General features: G+C 42.8%; 1 protein-coding gene across 1 annotated transcript in view; it reads left to right on the forward strand.

The window, feature by feature from the left end:
- The first annotated feature begins 1,176 nt into the window (after window positions 1-1,176).
- LOC116039648 overlaps window positions 1,177-23,524 on the forward strand; it is a 28,207-nt gene continuing 5,859 nt past the window's right edge. The window contains exons 1-7 of the mRNA XM_035993697.1: window positions 1,177-1,404; window positions 4,021-4,056; window positions 6,254-6,517; window positions 6,597-6,885; window positions 7,195-7,207; window positions 7,461-7,556; window positions 7,859-7,989. Of these exons, the coding sequence (XP_035849590.1) occupies window positions 1,374-1,404; window positions 4,021-4,056; window positions 6,254-6,517; window positions 6,597-6,885; window positions 7,195-7,207; window positions 7,461-7,556; window positions 7,859-7,989 (860 nt within the window). The 5' untranslated portion in view covers window positions 1,177-1,373. The remainder of the gene's footprint in view (window positions 1,405-4,020; window positions 4,057-6,253; window positions 6,518-6,596; window positions 6,886-7,194; window positions 7,208-7,460; window positions 7,557-7,858; window positions 7,990-23,524) is intronic.

Genomic DNA, 23,524 nt, shown 5'->3' on the forward strand with positions numbered 1-23,524 from the left:
AAATATGGTGTTTTTTGAAAATTAAACCATGTAAACCTATTCTGGTACAACCTCTAAATACAATCATGAACCTGAAAATGAGCATAATATGAGCACTTTAAAAATCCTTTATCGGTCGGGCTCTATTACTTACATAACTAAACTTACAATAAGTTAATGTTGACCTTTAGTTTTACACAGTACACTAACAGCGGTCTCCTGGGTGAGAGTCTTGTGTTGTTTATCCATCCCAGGCTCCCAGGAAGTGCGCCGGCTTTGAAGCTAATTTGACATAGAGGCCAAATGGTGGAAATACCAAGAATACCAAGGGTTAGCTAATCAGAGGCAGAGTGAGGTGGGATATGCCTTCGCCATCATAGAAAAACACAAATTCGCTGGTTAACGGTTAATGGACCTCTAAGTAAACTGGCCTCTGAGACTGACAGGGAGGCCAGTTTATGACAGGGAATACACCACAGAGAGGGTTCTCTTTCTGGGTTTGGCTCCTTGCAGCCCGGGGCTGAGTCAGCTGTACAGCTAACTAGCTTGTGACACTTTGATGAGGCCTTTCAAAACTAGGTCGAGAGTTTAACTTCACCATGTACATGCAAGAGCATGTCTAGCATTTCTAGAAGAAAAATGGCCTATTTGTAAAACAAAAAGCTGATATAGGATAAGTATAGCCACTATGGTAGCCATCCACAGATACAGTTCAGCTAATGGAGTCACTGTGCCTTCCACATGTATGTTTGACATTAAAACATGATGATATATGAATATGTAAATAGTAGCTTAGTATTGCAGGGCACCATAACAGGTTACACTACACGTTATGGTAGGCCTATTTTAATATTAAACTCAATACAATATAAAAATGTATGTAGTGGGGGGTCCCTGCTCGTGTCTCTTTCAGGTTAGGGGTCCTTGGCCTAAAACACGTTGAGGACCCCTGATCTAGATGATACTGAGATTCTGATAACAGCTGTTCACAACCTGTTATTTTGTTCAGTTTGAGGTGTGCTGTTTCAAAGGCTATACATTTGCTTTTACCAAATATATTTCTGACCTGTGAATATAAAATAAAAAAAACTATTTCCTGAAAACGTCAACAGTGACACACGTGACGAGGAAGTTTCTGGTTAGACGTTAACGTGCAGATATGTTGCTCACCACTCGAGGTTTCTTCCTAGAAGGGAGTTTTACCTCGCCGCTGTCACACTGAATGCTTGCTCTTGGGGGAATTACTAGAATTGTTGGGTCTTTGTAGATTACAGAGTGGTCTAGACCTACTCTATCTGTAAAGGTCTCAAGATAACTCTTTTATACGTTTTAATACTATAACTAAAATTGAATTGAATTAAATTGAATCTGATCTCAGATGACCAACATTTCAAATGGAGGACTCATCTCTGCAGCTGCTGCTGGGTAAGTTACACTTAATGTTTCTGGGTTTGTCAGTTGAAATAACAGGAATTAATAAATGAATTAATAATTGAATTTAGAATACTGCTAAAAAAAAGGCTTGAAATTGTGCTGGTTGGTAAAATAATGCAAATTAGCAACCCAGTCTCACAGCAGTTTGTGAAATGTTCATGTAATTTAATCTATTGATTCATGTACACGGACAAGTTGATCTTGTTTTTTTTTGGTGAGATCGGCACGTTTTTTAAACTAATGTATTTCAATCTTTCATGATCACAGCATGATTCTTTCTGCCAGTCGGCTGCAGCAGAGAAGTTGTATAGCTTTGTTATTATTGGTATTTTTAGCCCAATAACCACTTTAATCGTTTTAATCAACATGTATTAACCAGATCTTATCATGGTTTATATGGATTTCTGTTAATGTTATTATTTCGGTCTTATTGCCAGGAAAGCTGGATTGCTTTGTTATTTATTTATTTTTTTAAACTATAACGCTACATCTATCAACATTTATTTAGATTTTATCATGGTATTCATTTCTTTATTTTAATAATATCAGTTAGAATTAATATATTATATATACTATAATATGATATTCGGTCTTATTACGAGTGAAATATTACAGTATGCTGTAAGACAGAACACTACGATATGGGTCAAGCGGGGCGCGACATTACGAATCCCACTATGGCCATGGCGATTGGTTGGGGTTAGGCATTTGAGCTCGAATGGTTGAGGTTAGGATAGCCGATTGGTCATTACATTACATTACATTACATTACATTACATTACATGTCATTTAGCTGACGCTTTTATCCAAAGAGACTTCCAATGAAGTGCTTTCAACCCTGGAGGTGCAAACTCCAGACAACAAGTAGTAAGAGCAAGTACATTAGTTTTAAATAAGCTAAACTACAAAGAGACATATGAAAATGTTTTTTTATGTTTATCCGAGGTGTAGTCTGAAGAGATGTGTTTAGGCTTTCGGCCATCCTGATGTCGATGGGGAGCTCGTTCCATCATTTAGGAGCCAGGACAGCAAAGAGTCGGGATTTCGTTGAGTGATTAGTTTTCCCTCGCTGGGAGGGGGCAGCAAGCAGGTTGGCTGATGCAGAGCAGAGTGGGGGGGGGGGTGTAGGGTTTGACCATGTCCTGGACGGTCAGGGGATAGGACCTGTACAAATGGGGTTACGTTTCCTTGAGTAAGCATGGACACCTGGCCAATAAATGCTTTGATGGGCGGGTCTTGGCGTGGCCATAGTGGGATTCGTAATATCGCAAGCAGGGCGCATTCTAAGCCCATATCCCACAATGCAATGCGGTGATTCATATCAGAGAATTGAACGCAGCATTGATGGCACTGCCAAGCTCTACCTTTTGCAGGGTGGTAGGGGAAGACTCATCCCTGATTGGCTCGCCCTGACATTCTTACCCTAACGATAACCAATCCCACTCCTCTTACCTAAACCTAACCAACCCAACCAGAGCAGGAAACGAGTACTAGCCATTCAGGGATGAGTCCCCTAATGAATATTCATGAGTCTTCTCCTACCATCCTGCAAAAAAACATTTTTGCAGGCAGACAGGGAGAGACCAACCGCTGACTGATATAAAAAGCGTCACTAACTGAGGCTGAATTTGTATTCAGGGCGGTAAAGTCGCCACAGACAGTCAGACTGTTTGACTTGACAAAGCAGCAAATACAAACGCATTCACCAGTGGATCATATACTCAATCACTGTTGTTTTAACTCACTTTTTGATAGATTGGTACTTTCTAGACTGTTAACTAGATGGAAATCTTATGGACAATAACTTTAAATGCTGTATTCTTAATTAAAATATGAATTCAGTTATTAATAATTCCTGTTTTTAAAAGTGCCTTTATAAATTCATTATAAATGCTGTTTATTTAAAAAGGGGAGCAGAGGAGAGTTGCTGTCAGCTCCTCTGTGCACTCTGTCTCACTCGTTACAGTCTATATCTGGTCTCACCGTGAGGCAAAAGTAGTAGACCTGAATCAAGCTCACTCCTGTAGCCAATCATGATTTAAACTGAGATTAGGACCTCCTACCTCATTAACATATGGACACAGAAATACAGAAATACAGAAATGTAGGTGAACAAAAATGTAGAAATAGATTTAAAGCATTAAGTCATTTATTTATTCTGTTATGTATTATTTTATTCATTTAGTTATACATTTATTTCAGAATTTATTTATTTATTTATTCATGTATTTGTTTATTCCTGTATTTATTTATATATTTATTTATGCATTTATTTATTTATTGAGACTTAAGTCATCTTCTGTCCTTCATAATTTTGAAGTTTAACTTTGAAACTCTTTTATAGTTTCTCTATTACATAATGGATTAATTAATACATTTGAAAACCAATTTAATAATTCCTGTTTTAATGTACAAATATAATTAAATAATTATATTAATTTCAATTTCCAAGACCCTGGAGGTCCTCTGTCAAGTTTGAGAATAGAATGAAAAACATTGAATGCGTATTTCAATATATTTTCTAATATCAATGCGTGGCTGTTTTTCTGTGTTGATGTCTTGTTCCACGTTAAAGCTCAAACTAACCTGAGGTTGATTTCTCTTCAGTTCTGACTTCACTGCTGATCAGCACAACAAACCAAGGTCAGTAAACTCCTTCTGTCACATCTGATAGACAGGACAAGGTTTGAGGAGGAGAGTTTATCAATACATTAAAACTCTAAATGCAGTTTTGATAGGCACAACATGCACAGACTGGAGAGAGAAGATAAAACTGAAGATAAAAAAATAAAAAAATTAAAAACCAGGGATGTTTCAGATGATGCACCGGCTGCTAGAGAAAGAGGAAAAACTGATTATTTTGAAGGATGGGAGTGTTGGGAAGGATACTTTTCGTAACATATTCCATTACAGAATACAGAATACATGCCCACAAATCTAATTTGTAACATATTCCGTTACGTTACTCAATCTGAGTAACTTATTCTGAATACTTGGATTACTTCCACATTGAATTACATTTTATAAGTGTAGGAATGCGGCCATCACATCCAGCTTACTAAACAGGCCTATTCTGGTGTGTTCTTCTGTTCCAACTGGCTGAATGTGTACCTGAACAAGCAGATAGATTGTTGTATTTGTAGTCCTGAACTGCATACTACAAAAATCTAACCGCAGTCTAAGCTACCACGAGCTAACGTTAGCTAGCATGTCAACGGCTCTGGAGCTAGTAAATCAGCACGTAGGAGAATGTAAAGTCACACGTCAACTATAAAATAGCAAGGTGACCAGTAAAACTACAGCAGACGACTACCCTTGGCTAATTAAAATAATAACTTCCTTTAAGATGCTTCTTCAGGTTGGAGGTGGAGTAATTTTAAGGTTGGTTGCTGGCAAGCAGAGGTTGCACTGCACAGTTATATTTCGTTCTCCTTGTTCTTTCTTTAATGTGAAATGCTGTTTGAATTTCCAAGATAGAAACGCATTCCTGTCCTGGCTCTGTTGTCTCCATTGTGACTGATCACGCAAATAGCTCATTTTTTCGTTTTCATATTGGGGCTTCTGGGAAATGCATGGAGTTGCCTTAAAGGTCCCATGACATAGTGCTCTTTGGATGCTTTTGTATAGAACTTAGTGGTCCCCTAATACTGTATCTGAAGTCTCTTTATATAGACCTTAGTGGTCCCCTAATACTGTATCTGAAGTCTCTTTTATATAGACCTTAGTGGTCCCCTAATACTGTATCTGAAGTCTCTTTTATATAGACCTTAGTGGTCCCCTAATACTGTATCTGAAGTCTCTTTATATAGACCTTAGTGGTCCCCTAATACTGTATCTGAAGTCTCTTTTATATAGACCTTAGTGGTCCCCTAATACTGTATCTGAAGTCTCTTTCCCTAAATTCAGCCTTGGTGCAGAATTACAGCCACTAGAGCCAGTCCCACAATGAGCTTTCCTTAGGATGTGCCATTTCTGTGTCTGTGGCTATTGAGGAGGAGAGAGGGGGGGGGGCAAGGTGGAGGTGTGGTCTTGACCAACTGCCACTTTGCTTGTTTGAAAGCCATGATGTCTCTCTCTCTCTCTCATGGGTGGGCCAAATTCTCTGGGCGGGCAAAGCAGAGAAAGGGGAGGTAACCTTTCCCCTTATGACCTCATAAAGGGAAGATTCCTGATTGGCCCATCTGAGCTTTCATTTTCTCAAAGGCAGAGCAGGATACCCAGGGCTCGGTTTACACCTATCACCATTTCTAGCCACTGGGGGACCATAGGCAGGCTGGGGGAACTCATATTAATGTTAAAAAACCTCATAAAGTGACATTTTCATGCCTTGGGACCTTTAATTTATTCAGAGAGTGAATAAACTTGTGAAACAAAAGTATTGTCATGTAATCCATTGATTTCAACAATGTAACTGTATTCTAAATACCAACTATTTAAATTGTAACTGTAACAGAATACAGTTACTCATAATTTGTATTCTGAATACGTAACGCCGTTACATGTATTCCGTTACTCCCCAACACTGAGGATGGGTAATAAGATGGTGATGTCAGGAGGATTATTGAGCCAAAGTATTAATAAACAGGTCACAGAAACTTTAAAAAGTAAGACACATGTAGACAGATGTAGATATTCTGCTGTGTCTAATAGCAACTTTGAGAGTTCAATTTAAAAACATGGAGAAATGGTTTGTTAGCTCACGACTGACTTACAGAGGAGAGAATTCAGCAGTGAGCAGACAGTGAGAAAGCAGGATTATGAGGAATGTGGTCAAAATAAGCCTTAAAATGAAAATCATCTTCTATTACTACTACTGTCTTTCTGTCCCTCCTCCCTCCAGCCTCTCTGACTGTGAGTCCCAGCAGCTCTCAGATGTTTGAAGGACAACCTGTCTCTCTGAGCTGTGAGGAGGACGACAGCTCTGCTGGATGGACTCTGAGGAGGAACACAACCAGAGAAACCAGGACTCAGTGTGGACCTGACTGGGGAAAAACTGCTGGTTCTTCCTGTAAAATCAGCTACATCCTCCCATTGTACAGTGGAGTTTACTGGTGTGAGTCCAGAGAGGGAGCAACCAGTAACAGCATCAACATCACTGTCACTGGTAAGATCAGACTGTGGAGTCAGTATTGATGAAGCTGTGTGTGAATGGATGACATGCTGTAGTTTGTCTCTGTGTTGAGGTGGACCAGTGATCCTGCAGAGTCCTGTCCTCCCTGTGACGGAGGGAGAAGACCTCACTCTGCTCTGTAAAACAAAGACGTCCTTCATCCTCGCAGCTGATTTCTATAAAGATGACTCCTTCATCAGGACTGAGCCTGCAGGTCACATGACCATCCACCATGTTTCCAGGTCTGATGAAGGCCTCTACAAGTGTCTCATCAGCAGTGATGGAGAGTCTCCACCCAGCTGGGTCTCTGTCACAGGAGAGGAGGTTAAAGGTCATCATTCATCTTTCACACCTACAGTTCTGTAGACTCTGTGTGATTTAGAGGTGGAGATGCATCGGTGTTACATTTTTGATTTGGTTGGGTTTGTGTTCACACTGCACTTTGTCAAACACCAAACATTGTCTTTGAGATAATAATGATGTGTGGTAATAATAGGTTATGGATTATCCCTTAAATCAGATAGAGGACAGTAAATTGTGTGTAAGGTTTAAACTGCACGCTTGTTGTGAACAGAGAGCCCTCGTACGAAACGGTTAAAAAAAACTAAAACAGCTCAGGTGTGAAAGCACCCTAACACACCGTCTGCTATTTGATCTTTTCACCTATTCAGGCCACGTCCACACGTACCAAAACAATCTTTTTTTCCTCTGTCTTCTCTGGCATCGTTTCAAGAATAGTTGCGTCCAAACGGATCCATTTGTAAAAGACTCAACATGCTACTTCATATTCCAGGCCTATAGGTGGCGCTGCTACAGAAATTCACCAACAAACGGAGAACAAGAGGCGGAGCATGCGCATAAAGCTTGTGCGCTGTATCCAAACAGACAGTATATGTTGCCCTAGTAACCGTAATATGCTCAATATCTTCTCCTGCAGGGACAGAAGCATGTAGTCCACCTTTGTTGTTGTCGCGGGATACAAGGTCGAAAGCTAGAGATCCAGGGGTGTGGCGATGACATCATCGATACGCAAGTATGCGGCTTCGTCGTCCAAACGAAGGCTCAAGGGCGGCGTTTTCAATTTTTTTCACCCTGGGACCAGGTTTAAAAGAAGAGTCTTCAGGCGTTTACAGGACTCGTTTAGACGATCGGTCAAAACGATGCTAAACATGCGTTCACACCAAAAAGTGTCTCGTGTGGACGGCCCCTCATTCAAACTCAAAAGTTAAAAGTCTAAATCTTCACATAGAAAAGGAAGAACAGTGAAATGACTGAACATGTTATCTGCTTACTTTTATTTCTGTGGTTTTAATTATATTCTTCTGTTCATTTTAGAGAAACCCACGACTACAAGTCCTCCTCCAACCTCCTCCAGTCCTGATTCTTCCTCTTCTTACCCCATGTTGTGGTCCGTTCCAGTCGGTGTCCTGGTTCTCCTGGTTCTCCTGGTTCTCCTGGTTCTCCTGGTGAGACGATGCATCCGTAGGAAACCTAGAGGTTAGTCTCAGATGACAAAAAAGACGAATAATGTTACAGTTAACATTTAAACATCACTTTACTGTTGATACTGTATGTTCTAATGATATTTCTGAATTTGAGCGAAGCGTTCAAAAAAAGATGAGAAAGAAATGTTCAACTCCAATTACAAACTGTTTCTTTAAGTCAAACATCCGTTTTAAAATCACTTTCCTGTTGTTGACAAATCATCACGAGGGCCCTTTAGCATGCTCCGGAGCTTTTGATCCAATCACATAATCTTCCTCATGTTTCCATCTTTACGGATGTCTCTTTAATGATTAAATTGACTGAAATTGATGTTAACTTTGGTTCATTTCAGCTGCTGAAGCTGAAGCTGGAGATGTTGACATTACATACAGTGATGTCACAATATCACGTAACCTGCAGCAGCCAATCAGACGGAGCAGAGGTAAAGATGTTTTTATTGATTTTCAGATGAAAACCGTGTGTGTTCTTGGTTTAATGTCCTGAGAGGACGTTTTGGGAAAACATTTTATAAAATAAGGATATTGTAAAAAACTAATTAAATGTTTTTAGTCCACAACAGTCACAGTGTAAGGTCTATTATAGTAGATAACAGGGTGTGTGGTGCTTGTCATGAGAGTCTGGGTGTTTGGTACCGTGTGGTTAAACAGCTCTAACAGCTCTAACAGCTCTAACAGCTCTGTGGTCGTCCAGTTTCCTGTTTCTCATGGCAACCCTTCAGCTGAGTGGGGGTCTGCACACGCTTCACTGCAGGACACAGGACAAAACAAAGATTATATATATAAACTATAAATTTGCATTCAGTGCAGCTTTGCTCAGCAGAATCTTTATTTGCTAATATCTGGAGTAATATCCTTCATATTGGTGAATTCTGGGACATTTTACTAAGAATAACATTATACCGGTGGTTGCCTTTTTCCAATGAACAGCACTGCAGAGAGCTCCCAAGAGCAGCAGCACAGTAACAAACACAGACACATCAATAACAGTATGATATTAACATCCAAAACACACGATTTAGTGGTTTCTGGCATGAGAAGTACTTTGCGTAGTTCTGCTCAGTTGAATAGGCGGCCCTAATGTGGCCCAGGACACATTCCTGTCCTCACTGGACACATACGGCCTAAACCACCTCCAAATGTGGTTTTTAAAATCTGATCTCAATGCACCCCGAGTGTTTCCAGCTGTACTTAGATCTGTCCTCTTGTGATCTGATCTTAAAGCCAGTTAGAAACGGGCTGCAAGAGGCATAAATCTCTCACTCAAGCTGTCATGTTTGTGTTAGGCAAATATATTGATGGCGCCATAACAAAGATGCTCAACTAAATCTAGTTCAGTATATCTCTTTCTGGGAAATAGGCACATTTTCACATTATTTTGTGTGTTAATAACCATGCGTTGTTTGTGCGACACCCTGACATGTTGACACCCTGACATGTTGACACCCTGACATGTTGGCATGGTGACTTGTTCCTCCTGCGGTCAACATGTCTCTAAAAAAGAACAGCTCTGTGAGTGTGAAGTCAATTTCACATGAACTGGGTTTCCATCTAAGCCCTGCCATCAGCAACAAGTGTTAAGACGAAAAGAAAAGTGTGAAATTTTAAGTTGTACTTCCCCTTATGTAGACGTTGACACTTCTGTCTTAAAGTTATATCCTGAAATTTGCTGCTAAAATGTATCAACTATTAAGTCCTTTTCTAATACTATGGAAAATAGTATTATTGATTGTAGTAAAAGTTAAATAATCAATGTCATTTCTTTTCCAGAGAGTTATTCAGTGGCAATCTACTCCGGAGTGAGAACAGAAGACGTCTGTTACGGACAAATAGTGAACAAAGACAAGAAATCAAACAGGAAGAGAGGTACGGCTGCTCTTCTATGTCTCCATCTCTAGAAACATCTGTTAGAGGAGAACAACAGTTCAGCTGCTCACTTTCTATCAAACTAACATAAGGAAATAGTGACTTTATTAGGGAATATTTTCATTAGCAGATTAATCCTCATCTGGTGCTCTAGTGAGTATTTATGAATGAACTAGTTTACGTCATCCACAAGCGACAGCAGTCGGCGGGGACGAGGCAGCCGGCAGCTGCCTTCAACCTCCTACCTAACAGTCGGCTCTATCGCCTAGTTTTTATTATACTAATAAAGTGTTTTTAAAACCAAAGATACATTTTTACGTGTAAGTAAGTATTAGCCTCACGCTAATTTATCAAGACTAGGCCTACCGGCTAAACTAACGCTAGCCTCATGGCAACCTCTACACCTGGCGAGTCCCCACTCCCCCTCAGGATTTCCTCGTTGTTCAATAATACAAACAAAGAAATTGCTGACCTCAGGGAAGATGTTCGTCGGCTTTCCGAGGACTTAAAAACCAAAGATGCTTTGTTAACCGCCTGCTTGGACGTGGCTCATAATCAGTCGCTCCGGATCTCATCTCTCTCGGCGGCCTTCCAGGATACCGCGCCATGGGACCCAGCTGCCTGCCCACGCCCATCGTCCTGCTCGACACCGGTTATCAAGCCACCCTGGACTGAGGTGGTTTGCGGCCGAAAGAGAGCCTCGGGTAGGGCTCCATCGCCTCCTGCCCTCAGCCTCTCCAACCGCTTCAATGCTTTGTCGGAGTCGGAGCCGGTGGTGGCCAGTGCGGCTCACCGGGCTCGCCCCGCTTCAAAGCAGACTGACCAGCCGTCGTCACGGAAGACGATTGCTACCGCGCGGCGAAAGCTTCTGAGGGATGCGGTAGTCAGACGGTCCGGTGGCCTACACTGCCTGGATCGGCCAAATGACAACGTTCCTCAAAAACAATCTCCACAACCGAACGGTAAGCATTCTTCCTCTTCTTTTCCTTGTCCATCTGAAACCGACACTGACTGTTTTGCTCCCGTCACCGGCTACCCACACCCCCCCACTCCTCGTCCGCTCTTCCCCCTAACCACAGTAATTATTGGGGACTCCATCACTAGAGACCTACGGTTTCATAATGCTGTCACACACTGTTTTCCCGGAGCCAAAGTTGCAGACATCCTGGCTAAAGTTATGGACCTGATACCCTCATTTCCGACCTCTATCAAACGCATCGTGGTCCATTGTGGACATAACGACATGTCCACTCGGATTCAGGAGTGTGAGCGCACAAGGCGAGACTTTACCACTCTCATTGAGGCTTTAAAAAGCACTGGGAAGTCGGTTTTTATTTCGGGCCCACTTCCATCTCTAGGTCGCGGATCAGGCCTCTTTAGCAGACTACTCTCCCTTAACACCTGGCTCCAGCTCACATGCAGTATTCACAGGATAGGTTTTATTGACAACTTCAATCTGTTTTGGGAACGTGGCTCCCTGTTCAGCAGGGATGGGATTCATCCCAATACACGCGGAAGCCAGATGCTACGTGGAAATTTGCACCACGCCCTGCATACCCAGACCTCTGATTGACTGTTTACATCCCGTAAACACTCCCACAAGCACACTGACCAGACACACTCTCCCAAAGTCAATAATCAGAGATACAGCGCTACACGCCCCTCTGTGCTCCCTTCAGAGCAATCACCCATTCATAATCCCATAACCACCGTGTCTGTCCCCCGACTGAGACCGTTTAAACCAAACGCTAACAAAAGAGGTGCTATACTAAACAACCTAATTGGAATTAAAACAACCACTGCAACGATAGAACAGAATAGGAAAATCAAATGTGGACTATTAAATATTAGATCTCTGTCATCGAAAGCATTATTGGTAAACGAATTGATATCAGATAACCACATTGACTTATTCTGCCTCACCGAAACCTGGCTGGGCCATGACGAATATGTTAGTTTAAACGAAGCCACTCCTCCCAGTCATAATAATACCCAAATTCCACGAGGCTCAGGCCGAGGAGGGGGAGTTGCAGCCATATTTGACTCGAGCCTGTTAATTAATCCTAAACCTAAACTAAATTATAACTCGTTTGAAAGCCTTGTTCTTAATCTTCAACACCCAACATGGAAAACAGTACAGCCAATTATATTCGTTGTTGTTTACCGAGCACCAGGTCCATATTCTGAGTTTTTATCTGAATTCTCAGAGTTTTTATCATGCATAGTCCTTCAATCAGACAAAGTACTTATTGTAGGTGATTTTAATATCCATGTGGACATTGAGAGCAATAGCCTTAGTACTGCTTTCAATTCACTGCTAGATTCTATTGGTTTCAGTCAGAGGGTGCATAAGGCCACGCACTGTTTTAACCACACCCTCGACCTTGTGCTAGAATATGGCATCAAAATTGACGATTTAATAGTATTTCCGCAGAATCCTTTATTATCAGACCATTTTTTAATAACTTTCGAATTCCTACTACCAGACTATACGAAATTAAATAAAAGTTTCTACACTAGATGCTTATCTGACAGTGCTATAGCTAAATTTAAGGAAGCTATTCCAACAGCACTTAACTCAATGTCATGCCTTAATATAACAGAGGACTGTTATGTTAACTCTAGTCCCTCCCAACTTGATAACTTTGTAGACGCTGCTACGGCCTGCCTACGGACTACTTTAGACTCGGTTGCTCCTCTCAAAAAGAAGATGATGAAGGAAAGGAAACTAGCACCTTGGTATAACTCCCAAACTCGCAAATTAAAACAAATCTCACGAAAACTTGAAAGTAAATGGCGTTCCACCAAACTGGAAGAATCTCGTGTGGATTGGCAAGATAGTCTAAAAAATTATAGGAGGGCCCTCAGAAATGCCAGATCAGACTATTACTCAACACTAATAGAAGAAAATAAGAACAACCCAAGGTTTCTTTTCAGCACTGTAGCCAGGCTGACAGATAGTCACAGCTCTATTGAGCCATCTATTCCTATAGCTCTGAGCAGTGATGACTTCATGACCTTTTTTAATGATAAAATTATAACAATTAGAGAAAAAATTCATCACCTTCTGCCCACAGCTTCCAACGACTCACCATTGGGCGCAGGAGGGCTAGAGAGAACGATAAGACCTGATACTTATTTAGACGGCTTTTATCCTTTAGACCTCCAACAATTAATGTTAAGGGTCTCTTCAGCTAAGCCAACTACCTGTCTCTTAGACCCCATTCCAACGAAGCTACTTAAAGAAGCACTACCCGTGGTCAATACCACATTACTAGATACGATCAATATGTCCTTATTAACGGGTCACGTACCGCAGTCTTTTAAAGTAGCTGTGATAAAACCTATTCTGAAAAAACCCACCCTCGACCCTGAGGTCTTAGCCAACTATAGACCTATATCTAACCTCCCGTTTCTCTCCAAAATCCTTGAGAAGGTAGTCGCTAATCAATTGTGTGACTTTCTGCATAGAAATAGTCTATTTGAAGACTTTCAGTCAGGATTTAGAATGCATCATAGCACAGAGACGGCACTGGTGAAAATCACTAACGACCTTCTAACTGCTGCTGACAAAGGACTTGTCTCCATACTTGTCTTATTAGATCTTAGTGCTGCATTCGACACTGTTGACCATACCATCCTCTTACAGAGACTGGAACATTTAGTTGGCATTAAAGGAATCGCACTAAGCTGGTTTAAGTCCTATTTTTCTGAGCGATCCCAATTTGTTAATATTAACGATAAACCATCCAAATACGCTAAAGTTAGCCATGGCGTTCCTCAAGGCTCAGTGCTTGGACCAATTCTATTCTCTTTATATATGCTTCCTCTAGGCAATATTATTAGGAAACACTCAATTAACTTTCACTGTTACGCAGACGACACCCAATTATATCTGTCAATCAAGCCAGACGAAAGCGGTCAGTTAGCTAAACTTCAAGCGTGCATTAAAGATATAAAATCCTGGATGACCCACAATTTTCTGATGTTGAACTCAAACAAAACGGAAGTTATTGTGCTGGGACCCAAGCACCACCGAACTTCATTATCTAAATATATAGCTACCCTAGATGGTATTGCCCTGGCCTCCAGCACTACTGTCAGAAATCTAGGAGTCATTTTTGACCAGGATCTATCCTTTAACGCCCACTTAAAACAAACCTCAAGAACAGCCTTTTTCCATCTTCGTAACATTGCCAAAATCAGGAACATCCTGTCTCAAAACGATGCTGAAAAACTAGTCCATGCATTCGTAACTTCCCGGCTGGACTACTGTAATTCTTTACTATCAGGCTGCTCAAATAAGTCCCTCAAGACCCTCCAGCTGATCCAGAATGCTGCAGCACGTGTTCTGACAAGAACTAACAAAAGAGATCACATTTCTCCTGTATTAGCTTCTCTGCATTGGCTTCCTGTAAAATCCAGGATTGAATTTAAAATCCTTCTCCTGACCTACAAAGCACTAAATGGTCAAGCACCATCATACATAGAAGAGCTTTTAGTACCTTATTGTCCCACTAGAGCACTGCGCTCCCAGAACTCAGAGCTACTTGTGGTTCCTAGAGTCTCTAAAAGTAGAGTGGGAGCCAGAGCCTTCAGCTACCAGGCCCCTCTCCTGTGGAACCAGCTCCCAACTTGGGTTCGGGGGGCTGACACCGTCGCCACATTTAAGAATAAACTGAAAACCATCATCTTTGATAAAGCTTATAGTTAGGGAGTGAGGAGTTGCAGCATAGTAGAGTAGAGTAGAGGGAGGCAGGAAGTACAAGCCCGTTCCGGCAGGGGAGAGTACGAGCCCGGTCCAGGGCCCCTCTCTTTAGCCTGCCTCTCTTAGTTATGCTATTATGACTCTAGACTGCTGTGGGAAGCTCCTTCCAAGGACACAATGAGCCGCTCCCTCTTCTCTCTTTTCACTTGTCTCCTTTTGTGTGCATCTTAGTCCCAGAAATGCCTGTTACTAACCTAGCTCTGGGGAGTTTTCTCCCCGGAGTCCCTTTGTTTCTTCTTCACCCAGAACATCGCCTTGGAATTGGGTGGCACCTACACCGGGGTCCTGGGTGCAGCTGACGCTATGGACTTACTACACCCTGCTACGCTCTGCGTTTCCCCGCAGTGTCCGACTGCGTCCTGCCGCGTCCAACCGCGTCCACCCAGGCTGCTGTGCCACACTACACCCCGTAACGCCCTGCTGTGCCCTACTATGACATGAACTACTATGACTACCATTGTGATCACTGCTTCACTATCTTTATTATGACTATTATTGCCACCATTCACCACTCCCCCAACTGGTGCCGTCAGACACCGCCTACCAAGAGTCTGGGTCTGTCCGAGGTTTCTTCCTAACAAAAAAAGGGAGTTTTTCCTTGCCACTGTCGCTATAGCTACTGCTAATGCTTGCTCTTGAGGCAACCACTGTAATAGTTGGGGCTTCGTAAAGTACAGAGTTTGGTCTAGACCTACTCTATCTGTAAAGTGTCTCGAGATATCTCTTGTTATGATTTGATACTATAAATAAAATTGAATTGAATTGAATTGAATTGAACTACAGTGTGTGTTCATGGTGATGAAGAAACATGTCATCCAGTGCAACAGTGACCATCTTTACATTCACAATATTCAGTTTTTTTTGCCCTTATTCTGAAAAAGATATTTTTCCGACTAAGCTGTTAACATTGTTAATATATGAATATTCCACTAACAGCCAACACACAACCTACTGCTGGTAAGAGAGTGACGCAAGCACGGCAACGGTCTTTATAGCATCGTCACTAGACCTTAGCGCCACATACAACAACAACAAAGCAGCATGGAGGAGGCCTTGCTGGGATCCTCACAACGGAGTTTGAACGATAAATGAAGATGGTGAAAATTGTTAAAAATGTCCCGTTGTTGGTTGTTGCTCTGTCTGCAAGTTCCGAGTTGGCAGTGGGCGTGACTTATAAGTTCGACCAATCAAGTACACCTAGGAAAAGGGAAAAGACCCTGCTCTGAAGTAGGAGCTAAAAAAGTACGCTACTGAGGCCAGAGGAACTTAAAAATCCCCAAAATTTTTCCTGTCAGAACACGACGAAAAAAGTGTTCTAGGAACGTTTAGTTCTAAGAACTACAAAAATCCCTCCGGTCGGAAAGCCCCTATAAATGTCCATTCCTCTCCATTATAGACAGAATACCAGCTGAGATCAGTTGCATTGTTTTTTTAATCAGGGCAGCAGTTTTCAGATATCATTATGAATTTACATAATTGTAAAAGGGTTCTCGACTGCTGTAGAAAGAAGTGGCTGATCTTTAATGTAATATCTACATTACCCATTATCAGCAACCATCCATCCAATGATCCAAAGGCACATTATGTTTACTAATCTGATATCATTTTAAAAGGCTAACTGAGAAAACATTGGAGAACCCTTTTACAATTATGTAAATTCATAATGTAATCTGAAAACTGCTGCCCTGGTTAAAAGAACAATGTAACTGATCTCAGCTGGTGATCTGTCTATAATGGAGAGGAATGGACATTTCTAAATGATCCCAGACTTTTGACCAGTAGTGTAAAGAGGTCACAACAAAGAGGGAGACAACACCATGTTAAATGTTTAATCAATACTTCATATACTTACTTCAATAGCGTGTAACGGTCTTCTTTACAGTTATGTTTAACAGGTGACTGTGCTGTGGACGAAAAGTGAAGATGGGGAGAGTCCGAAAGCAACACCGGGGCCGCGGCTCGGCACCTGTTTCCAGCCCTGAAGAAAGTCTCTCAGCGGTGTTGAATAAAGTTAATGTTATAACCCCCCCCCCACGGTGCTGAAAACATCCAAAAAGTGACTCTGATGTAACATAAATTGTTATGGTTTTAGCTGCTGTCTAACTGGTCTGCTAGCTAACGTTAGCTGCCACAAATCGCATCAATAAAACGTAATCATGTGGGGAAACAGCAGCTATTTTACCAGAATGACATGAATAAACATTACTAAGATTGTACATGAATCTTGTCACAATAACAGCTGATATTTAGCAGAAGCTGCTTCAGACAGAAGGAAAAACAGGAGCATTAAAGCAGCCATGAGAGCTGACATGTGTTATGGACTGTTTTTTGTGTCCTGAATAAAGAATAAAGTAAGGTAAAAGTGACAGAGTGGTGACCTGCAGTCGTCTTTGTCTCCTGACACTGTCCTCTCTGGCAGTGGAGGGTAGGACTGGGGAGGGGGTGGTAGGCAGGATGGTTTGCATTTACTGGAGAGGGTGGGTCTGTGTCATGAAGTCACCTTAAACAGGTTGAAAAGTGTGGACCAACTGTGCTCACTGCAACGGTTCTAATAAGACTACTGTTGGCTCCTCCTCCTCCTCCTCCCTGTGAACAGACATGAAGGTCTCCCTGGTCCACGCTGCCCTCTGCTGGACTCAGAGTGACTCTACATAACTGTTCACCTCCAGGCTCCTTCAGCCAGCTGTCTAGGACCAATCTGTTTATCCCTCCTCTTGTCTTCGGGTCAAATTTGACCCACTTTCAAAAAGTGTCTATATCAGAAATGTGGGTTTCTTTCAACCAAATTGCCAAAAATGAACATGGATGGTTCCATTTAAGTTGAAAGCACTTAATTGTAAGTCGCTTTGGATAAAAGCTAAATGACATGTAATGTAATGTAATGTAATTTAACGCTCTTCTCAAGTTAAATGAAGGATCAGTTCACTACTTTCCTTGAATTTTGCGTGCTTTATTCAATTTGATAGCTTATTTCTGCTTTTTAAAGTCAACCACTAGGTTTAGGTTTTGTGTTTGTTTATCCATCCCAGGCTCCCAGGAAGTGCGCCAAAAGTCGCTGGTTAACGGTCAATGGACCTCTAAGTGAACCGGCCTCTGAGAGTGACAGGGAGGCCAGTTTATGACAGGGAATACACCACAGAGAGGGTTCTCTTTCTGGGTTTGGCTCCTTGCAGCCCGGGGCTGAGTCAGCTGTACAGCTAACCAAGCTAACGAGCTAACAGCAGCTGACTACAGTTAGCAGCATTTACATAATCATATAGGTTTGATTTTCAAGAAAGTTCACCCCGACTGTCACATGGAGAATCTGGACACAACTGAATGATGGACAGGGCCGTCGGACTGGGGGGAAAAGGGGACTGGGTACCAGGGCCCTCATGGATGTTAGGAGGGCCCAGAAAGATGCTAGAATTAATATCTGTGGATGTGGGGAGGGGCCCATAGAGAATGCCTTTCTACAGGGCCCAGAATTTGGTGCTGCGCCCCAGATGACCAGTGTTGGGGAAGTTACTTTTAAAAAGTAGTGTTTGCTCGTTACTCGTTACTTCTTAAAAAAGTAATCCTTTACTTTACTTAGTTACCCCCTATGGAAAGTAACTTTTTACTTTACTCGTTACTTTTACGTTACTTTTGCGAGCAGGTGTCTCTGGCAGAGACTGAAGTTAATTATACAAAAACTATCTTTGACCATAAAGCCGATCTCTGGTTTATCAGTGAAGTGTCTGAACTACCCTGCAGACTGGATTCTCTCCTCAGAGTGACGGCTGATTGATTATGAACGAGTCCAGCGCGGGTTGAATGCACATCAGCAGGTCATGGCGTTACACGGTGTTAGTGTATACTATGTAATCTGGCTGTAAGGTCCGTGCATTGTCGTAGACACATGCAGCCTCTTTTCTGGAAATCCTTGCATGTCCGACCACGAAGCTTAAAAAGCTCTCAAAAGTTAGCTTTGGCTGCTTCTCGCTTGCCGTGATTACTCTGCTACCAGCCTCTGTCACGTCCCGTGTGGAGCTTGTGAGCGCGCAGCTGAGAAGGCAGTGTCGCTGTCAAATCTGTCCCTGGGAAAAGTAACGTTCCGCCGAATTGAAAAAGGAACTACGTTTCGTTACCAAATTTTCAGTAGTAGCGCGTTACACTACTTTTTACCCGAAAAAGTAGTTACTCCCAACACTGCTGATGATGGACTAGACTTTTGCTTTCTAAACTAGGTCGAGACTTTTACTTCATCATGTACATGCTAGAGCGTGTCGAGCATTTCTAGGACAGAAAAACTTTTCATGTGTTCATTTCTACAAGTGTAATACGTGTTTTGGCGAGCAGAGAGACTTTGAACAATCATGTCACTGACGTAATGTATTACATTAGCAACAAGTAACAACAACACCTGTCTCTGTCCACCAGCTGTCTCTGTCCACCAGCCGTCTCTGTCCACCAGCTGTCTCTGTCCATCAGCTGTCTCTGTCCACCAGCCGTCTCTGTCCATCAGCTGTCTCTGTCCATCAGCTGTCTCTGTCCACCAGCCGTCTCTGTCCACCAGCTGTCTCTGTCCACCAGCCGTCTCTGTCCATCAGCTGTCTCTGTCCACCAGCTGTCTCTGTCCATCAGCTGTCTCTGTCCATCAGCTGTCTCTGTCCATCAGCTGTCTCTGTCCACCAGCTGTCTCTGTCCACCAGCCGTCTCTGTCCATCAGCTGTCTCTGTCCATCAGCTGTCTCTGTCCGTGGTGCTGAAACATTTCTACTCTACATTGTAAACTTCTTTCTTAGTTCATCAATACTAACTTGTCAAAAAAATGTGTCTTTTCTTTGTGTTTTATTTGACATATACTGTAGGCTTACTTGGCCCAACAAGTGACCCATTATAACATACTCATCAGATATTTTACCGTTCTTTTTTTTTACGGTTTTAATTTTACAATGAGTTGAAGCTCCGCCCCTGGTTAGCTGTATAGATGGAAGACAAATATAAAGCTAATTTAGCCAGCTATCCCACCCTGGTTTTGCTGCGTCACTCCCCGCCGCTAAGAGACTTCAGACGGGATGAGAGCGGACAACAGCCCCGGGGACACGACACATCCACAGTTAGTCAGCAGCCTGATATTATTATTATTATTATTATTATTATTATTATTATTATTATTATTATTATTATTATTATTATTATTATTATTAACCCTTGTGTTGTCCTCCGGGACCCGGAGGGTTATGTACTTCTGTTTACTTTGTGGAGAATTGCTCTCTAAACCCTGTCTCTTGTAAAGTAAGTAAAGTTTATTTCTAGAGCACATTTAAACACAGTTTAAGCTGACCAAAATGCTGTACAAAAAAGCACTAAGGTGCTGTATTTACCCTTGTTTTGTCCTCCGGGTCACAACACAGGTTAAGTACTTCAGGTTACAGTTTTTAGGGAGGGGTTGGCAGCCAGTCTGGTTTGTGTTTGCAGGAGAAGGCGGGACTTACAGCTCAGGTTACAGGAGGAGCTGAATCTGAAGGAGAATCTAACCCTAAAGGACTGTAGGTCTAATAATGTAATAATGTGTGCGGGTTAAAGATGAATGCCCCAAACTATTTTATCAGCAGGCAAGAGTTTTATTCAATTCACAACTATAGTTAGTCTCTGATGGGGATACAGGTTAACAACGTTAACTACTACAAAACACCCTGCTCCTACTCCCCCTGAATACAACATAATAATAACACATTTAAGGATACAACCAAGACCATCAAACTAACAATATACACCATAACACCCAGAGACTAAGACAAAGACACGTAGGCTACTAGTCTAGAATCATTTACTATAAGAGATATTCAGACGAGCCTCACCGCGTCACTCTATAAACACAGTACAAACACACTTCATACTCACACCGTGTTCACAGTTCACACAACACACCACTTTAACATTATACACAACACACCACTTTAACATTATACACAACACACCACTTTAACATTATACACAACACACCACTTTAACATTATACACAACACACCACTTTAACATTATACACAACACACCACTTTAACTAACATTATACACATAACAGGAACACACATACCATTAATGAAGACTTAGTGTCCCTCGGACACTAAGTCTTCATGGAAGCGACTGCCTCACCCTGCCCGGGTAATCAGCGCCCAACGCACCGTAGTTTACTGGTCTAATATGGCGGCGACGTGCTGTGCTCAGGCCTGTATACAGTCTGGAGCACAGTGAGACAGAAGCGTTGCACGGTCAAATGGATCTGTATCTGAGTTATTGTGGATTCTCTACTGCCTGCCCGCCTCGAGTCTCGGTCCAGTCCAGGATTCTCCACTACTACCCGCCTCGAGTCTCGGTCCAGTCCAGGATTCTCCACTGCCTGCCCGGCTTGAGTCTCGGTCCAGTCCAGGATTCTCTACTGCCTGCCCGGCTTGAGTCTCGGTCCAGTCCAGGACTCTCTACTGCCTGCCCACCTCTAGCTTCGGTCCAGTCCAGGATTCTCCACTACCTGCCCGGCTTGAGTCTCGGTCCAGTCCAGGATTCTCCACTGCCTGCCCGGCTTGAGTCTCGGTCCAGTCCAGGACTCTCTACTGCCTGCCCACCTCTAGCTTCGGTCCAGTCCAGGATTCTCTACTGCCTGCCCGGCTCGAGTCTCAGTCAAGTCCAGGACTCTCTACTGCCTGCCCGCCTCTAGCTTCGGTCCAGTCCAGGACTCTCTACTGCCTGCCCGCCTCGAGTCTAAGTCCAGTCCAGGACTCTCTACTGCCTGCCCGCCTCGAGCTTCGGTCCAGTCCTGGAGCTATCCTGCCCTGTTTCTGCCATCTTCGATCTCTCTAAGTGCAGACTTTCATTAGAATAACTTTAAATCGTATTCTGAGCCTCGTGTGTTGTCTCTGTGTTCTGGGTCGAACACTGCTCGTCTGTTCTTGGCCAAATCACCACCAAACCTCCTGAGAAACTTCCCCAACTCATATTTTAGAAGCTCCCAATTTGTCTCATACGCTTTCTGAGAGTCTGCTTTAATCCAAACGTTTTCAATCAATTCTTTGACCCTTCGTTTGACCTGATCATGTTCAAGGAGGGAACTATTAAGTCTCCAAAATGAGGCTTTTGGGCCCGAGGACTGATCCGAGGACAGAGTTCTTGAGAGGTAAATCGCTTTGTGATCGGTCAGTGGAGTGTTACTGATATTGACTGAAAAGTTGTTCCTCGTTAAACATCTTGAAACTAACCAGTAGTCAATTCTGGATTGTCTTGAGCAGTCCTTATTGGACCAGGTATACTGTCTGTCATTTGGAAACTGTTCCCTCCAAACATCAACCAGGTCAAATTTATCCAGGAGACAATTTAACACAGAGTTAGGAGACTCTGACCTCCTTGGTGGCCATCTGTCTAACATATTATTCATCGCTATATTAAAATCTCCTCCCAAAACTAAAGAGGCGTAAGGGTATTTGTTCAACCAGTATGATATTTTATTCTCTATGGCACTGGTTCTCAAGCTTTTTTCAGTAATGTTCCCCCTTTGAACAGTTTTTTAAGCCATGTACCCCCCAACCAGCTCAAATATTTTTTTCTATAAAGAGGAAGAATACAGCGCTGTCAGCGATAGATTTACTACACAACAGCCTTGGACCTGGAAAACATTTAAATGATGATGAGAAAAGGAGACTAAAACTGTAAAAAAGACAAAACCTTGGAAAAAGACGGTAGAAAGAAGGAAGTAAGGCAAGAATAGGTCCCCCAAAGTACCCCTAGCTCCGGATTTCCATTGCATGCAGAACGTCTGCGGACCGGCTCCGCTGCAGACCGGCTGCGTGCTCCGCCGTCTGTCAATACCCACCAGGTCTGGATTTGTTGCGGCACGGCTGCGGCCATGACTGACAGCTGTAATCACGAGGACCCACGAGATCTCACGAATTCACGTAGAACAGAACCACAAAACCACCAACAGTTAGTTTCCATCCAGAGGAGTAGAGGGGAAACTACTCTGAGCTGTGTTTTCAAGGTGTAGTGCAGGGAAATATGATCCGCTGTGAGCACGGTGGATTTTACTTTGAAAATTAACCGGATTTTATTTTGTTTCTGTGCTCGACTTCCTGTCCCCCACTATCTGCCGTGTGCTGAATTGCTGCGGAGCTCTCCGGCGTCCGGCAACAATAGAAGCTCTGGTATTTACTCCGGAGGGCTGGGACCGCCGGAGGGCTGGGACGGAGTCGGGACGCAGACGTTCTGCAGTCAGTGGAAATTGGGGGTAGGGGGACACAGACCCCCATTTGAGAAACAGTGCTCTATGTGTCAAACTCAAGGCCCAAGGGCCAAATCCGGCCCCTTGCATATTTCATGTCATTCACTGTGACCCTTTTACCATCAATATGCGCAAAATGTCCCCTGAAGCCCGCTTTCTTCCCCTCCTTCCTTGCCTGTTCGACCAGCGGCCACAATTTGTTCCTGGCATCCTTGGCATCTTGAGTCAGGTCTTCGAAGATTTTGATTATCCTTTCCTTGAGTACGGCCGATGATCTGGCATCCTTCCAAATCTTGTCCCTGTGGGTTCGTGATAGAAATTGCACAATGATACGGTGGATGGAACGTGCCTCTCCCGAGCGGGGTCCCAATCTGTGAGCGATGTCCACGGAAAAGGCCAGTTGGTCCGCGATGTCTGGTGAGACCTGGCTGAGTAGGTCCACCATACGTTTTTTTACATTTTCTCCTGCTTGTTGCTTGTTGCTTCTTTTATTTGTTTCCCCATGTATTCCATAGCGTCAGTGACACTTTTTATGGAGCATTATCTTTAACTGTCGCCTCCAACGACTGCAACCTGCTCAGTGACTCTTCTTTCATCTTTTCAACTCCCTCCATTACTGTTAGCAGAACAGAA

This window comes from Sander lucioperca, chromosome 17, assembly GCF_008315115.2.
Source record: "Sander lucioperca isolate FBNREF2018 chromosome 17, SLUC_FBN_1.2, whole genome shotgun sequence".
Lineage (NCBI taxonomy): Eukaryota > Metazoa > Chordata > Actinopteri > Perciformes > Percidae > Sander > Sander lucioperca.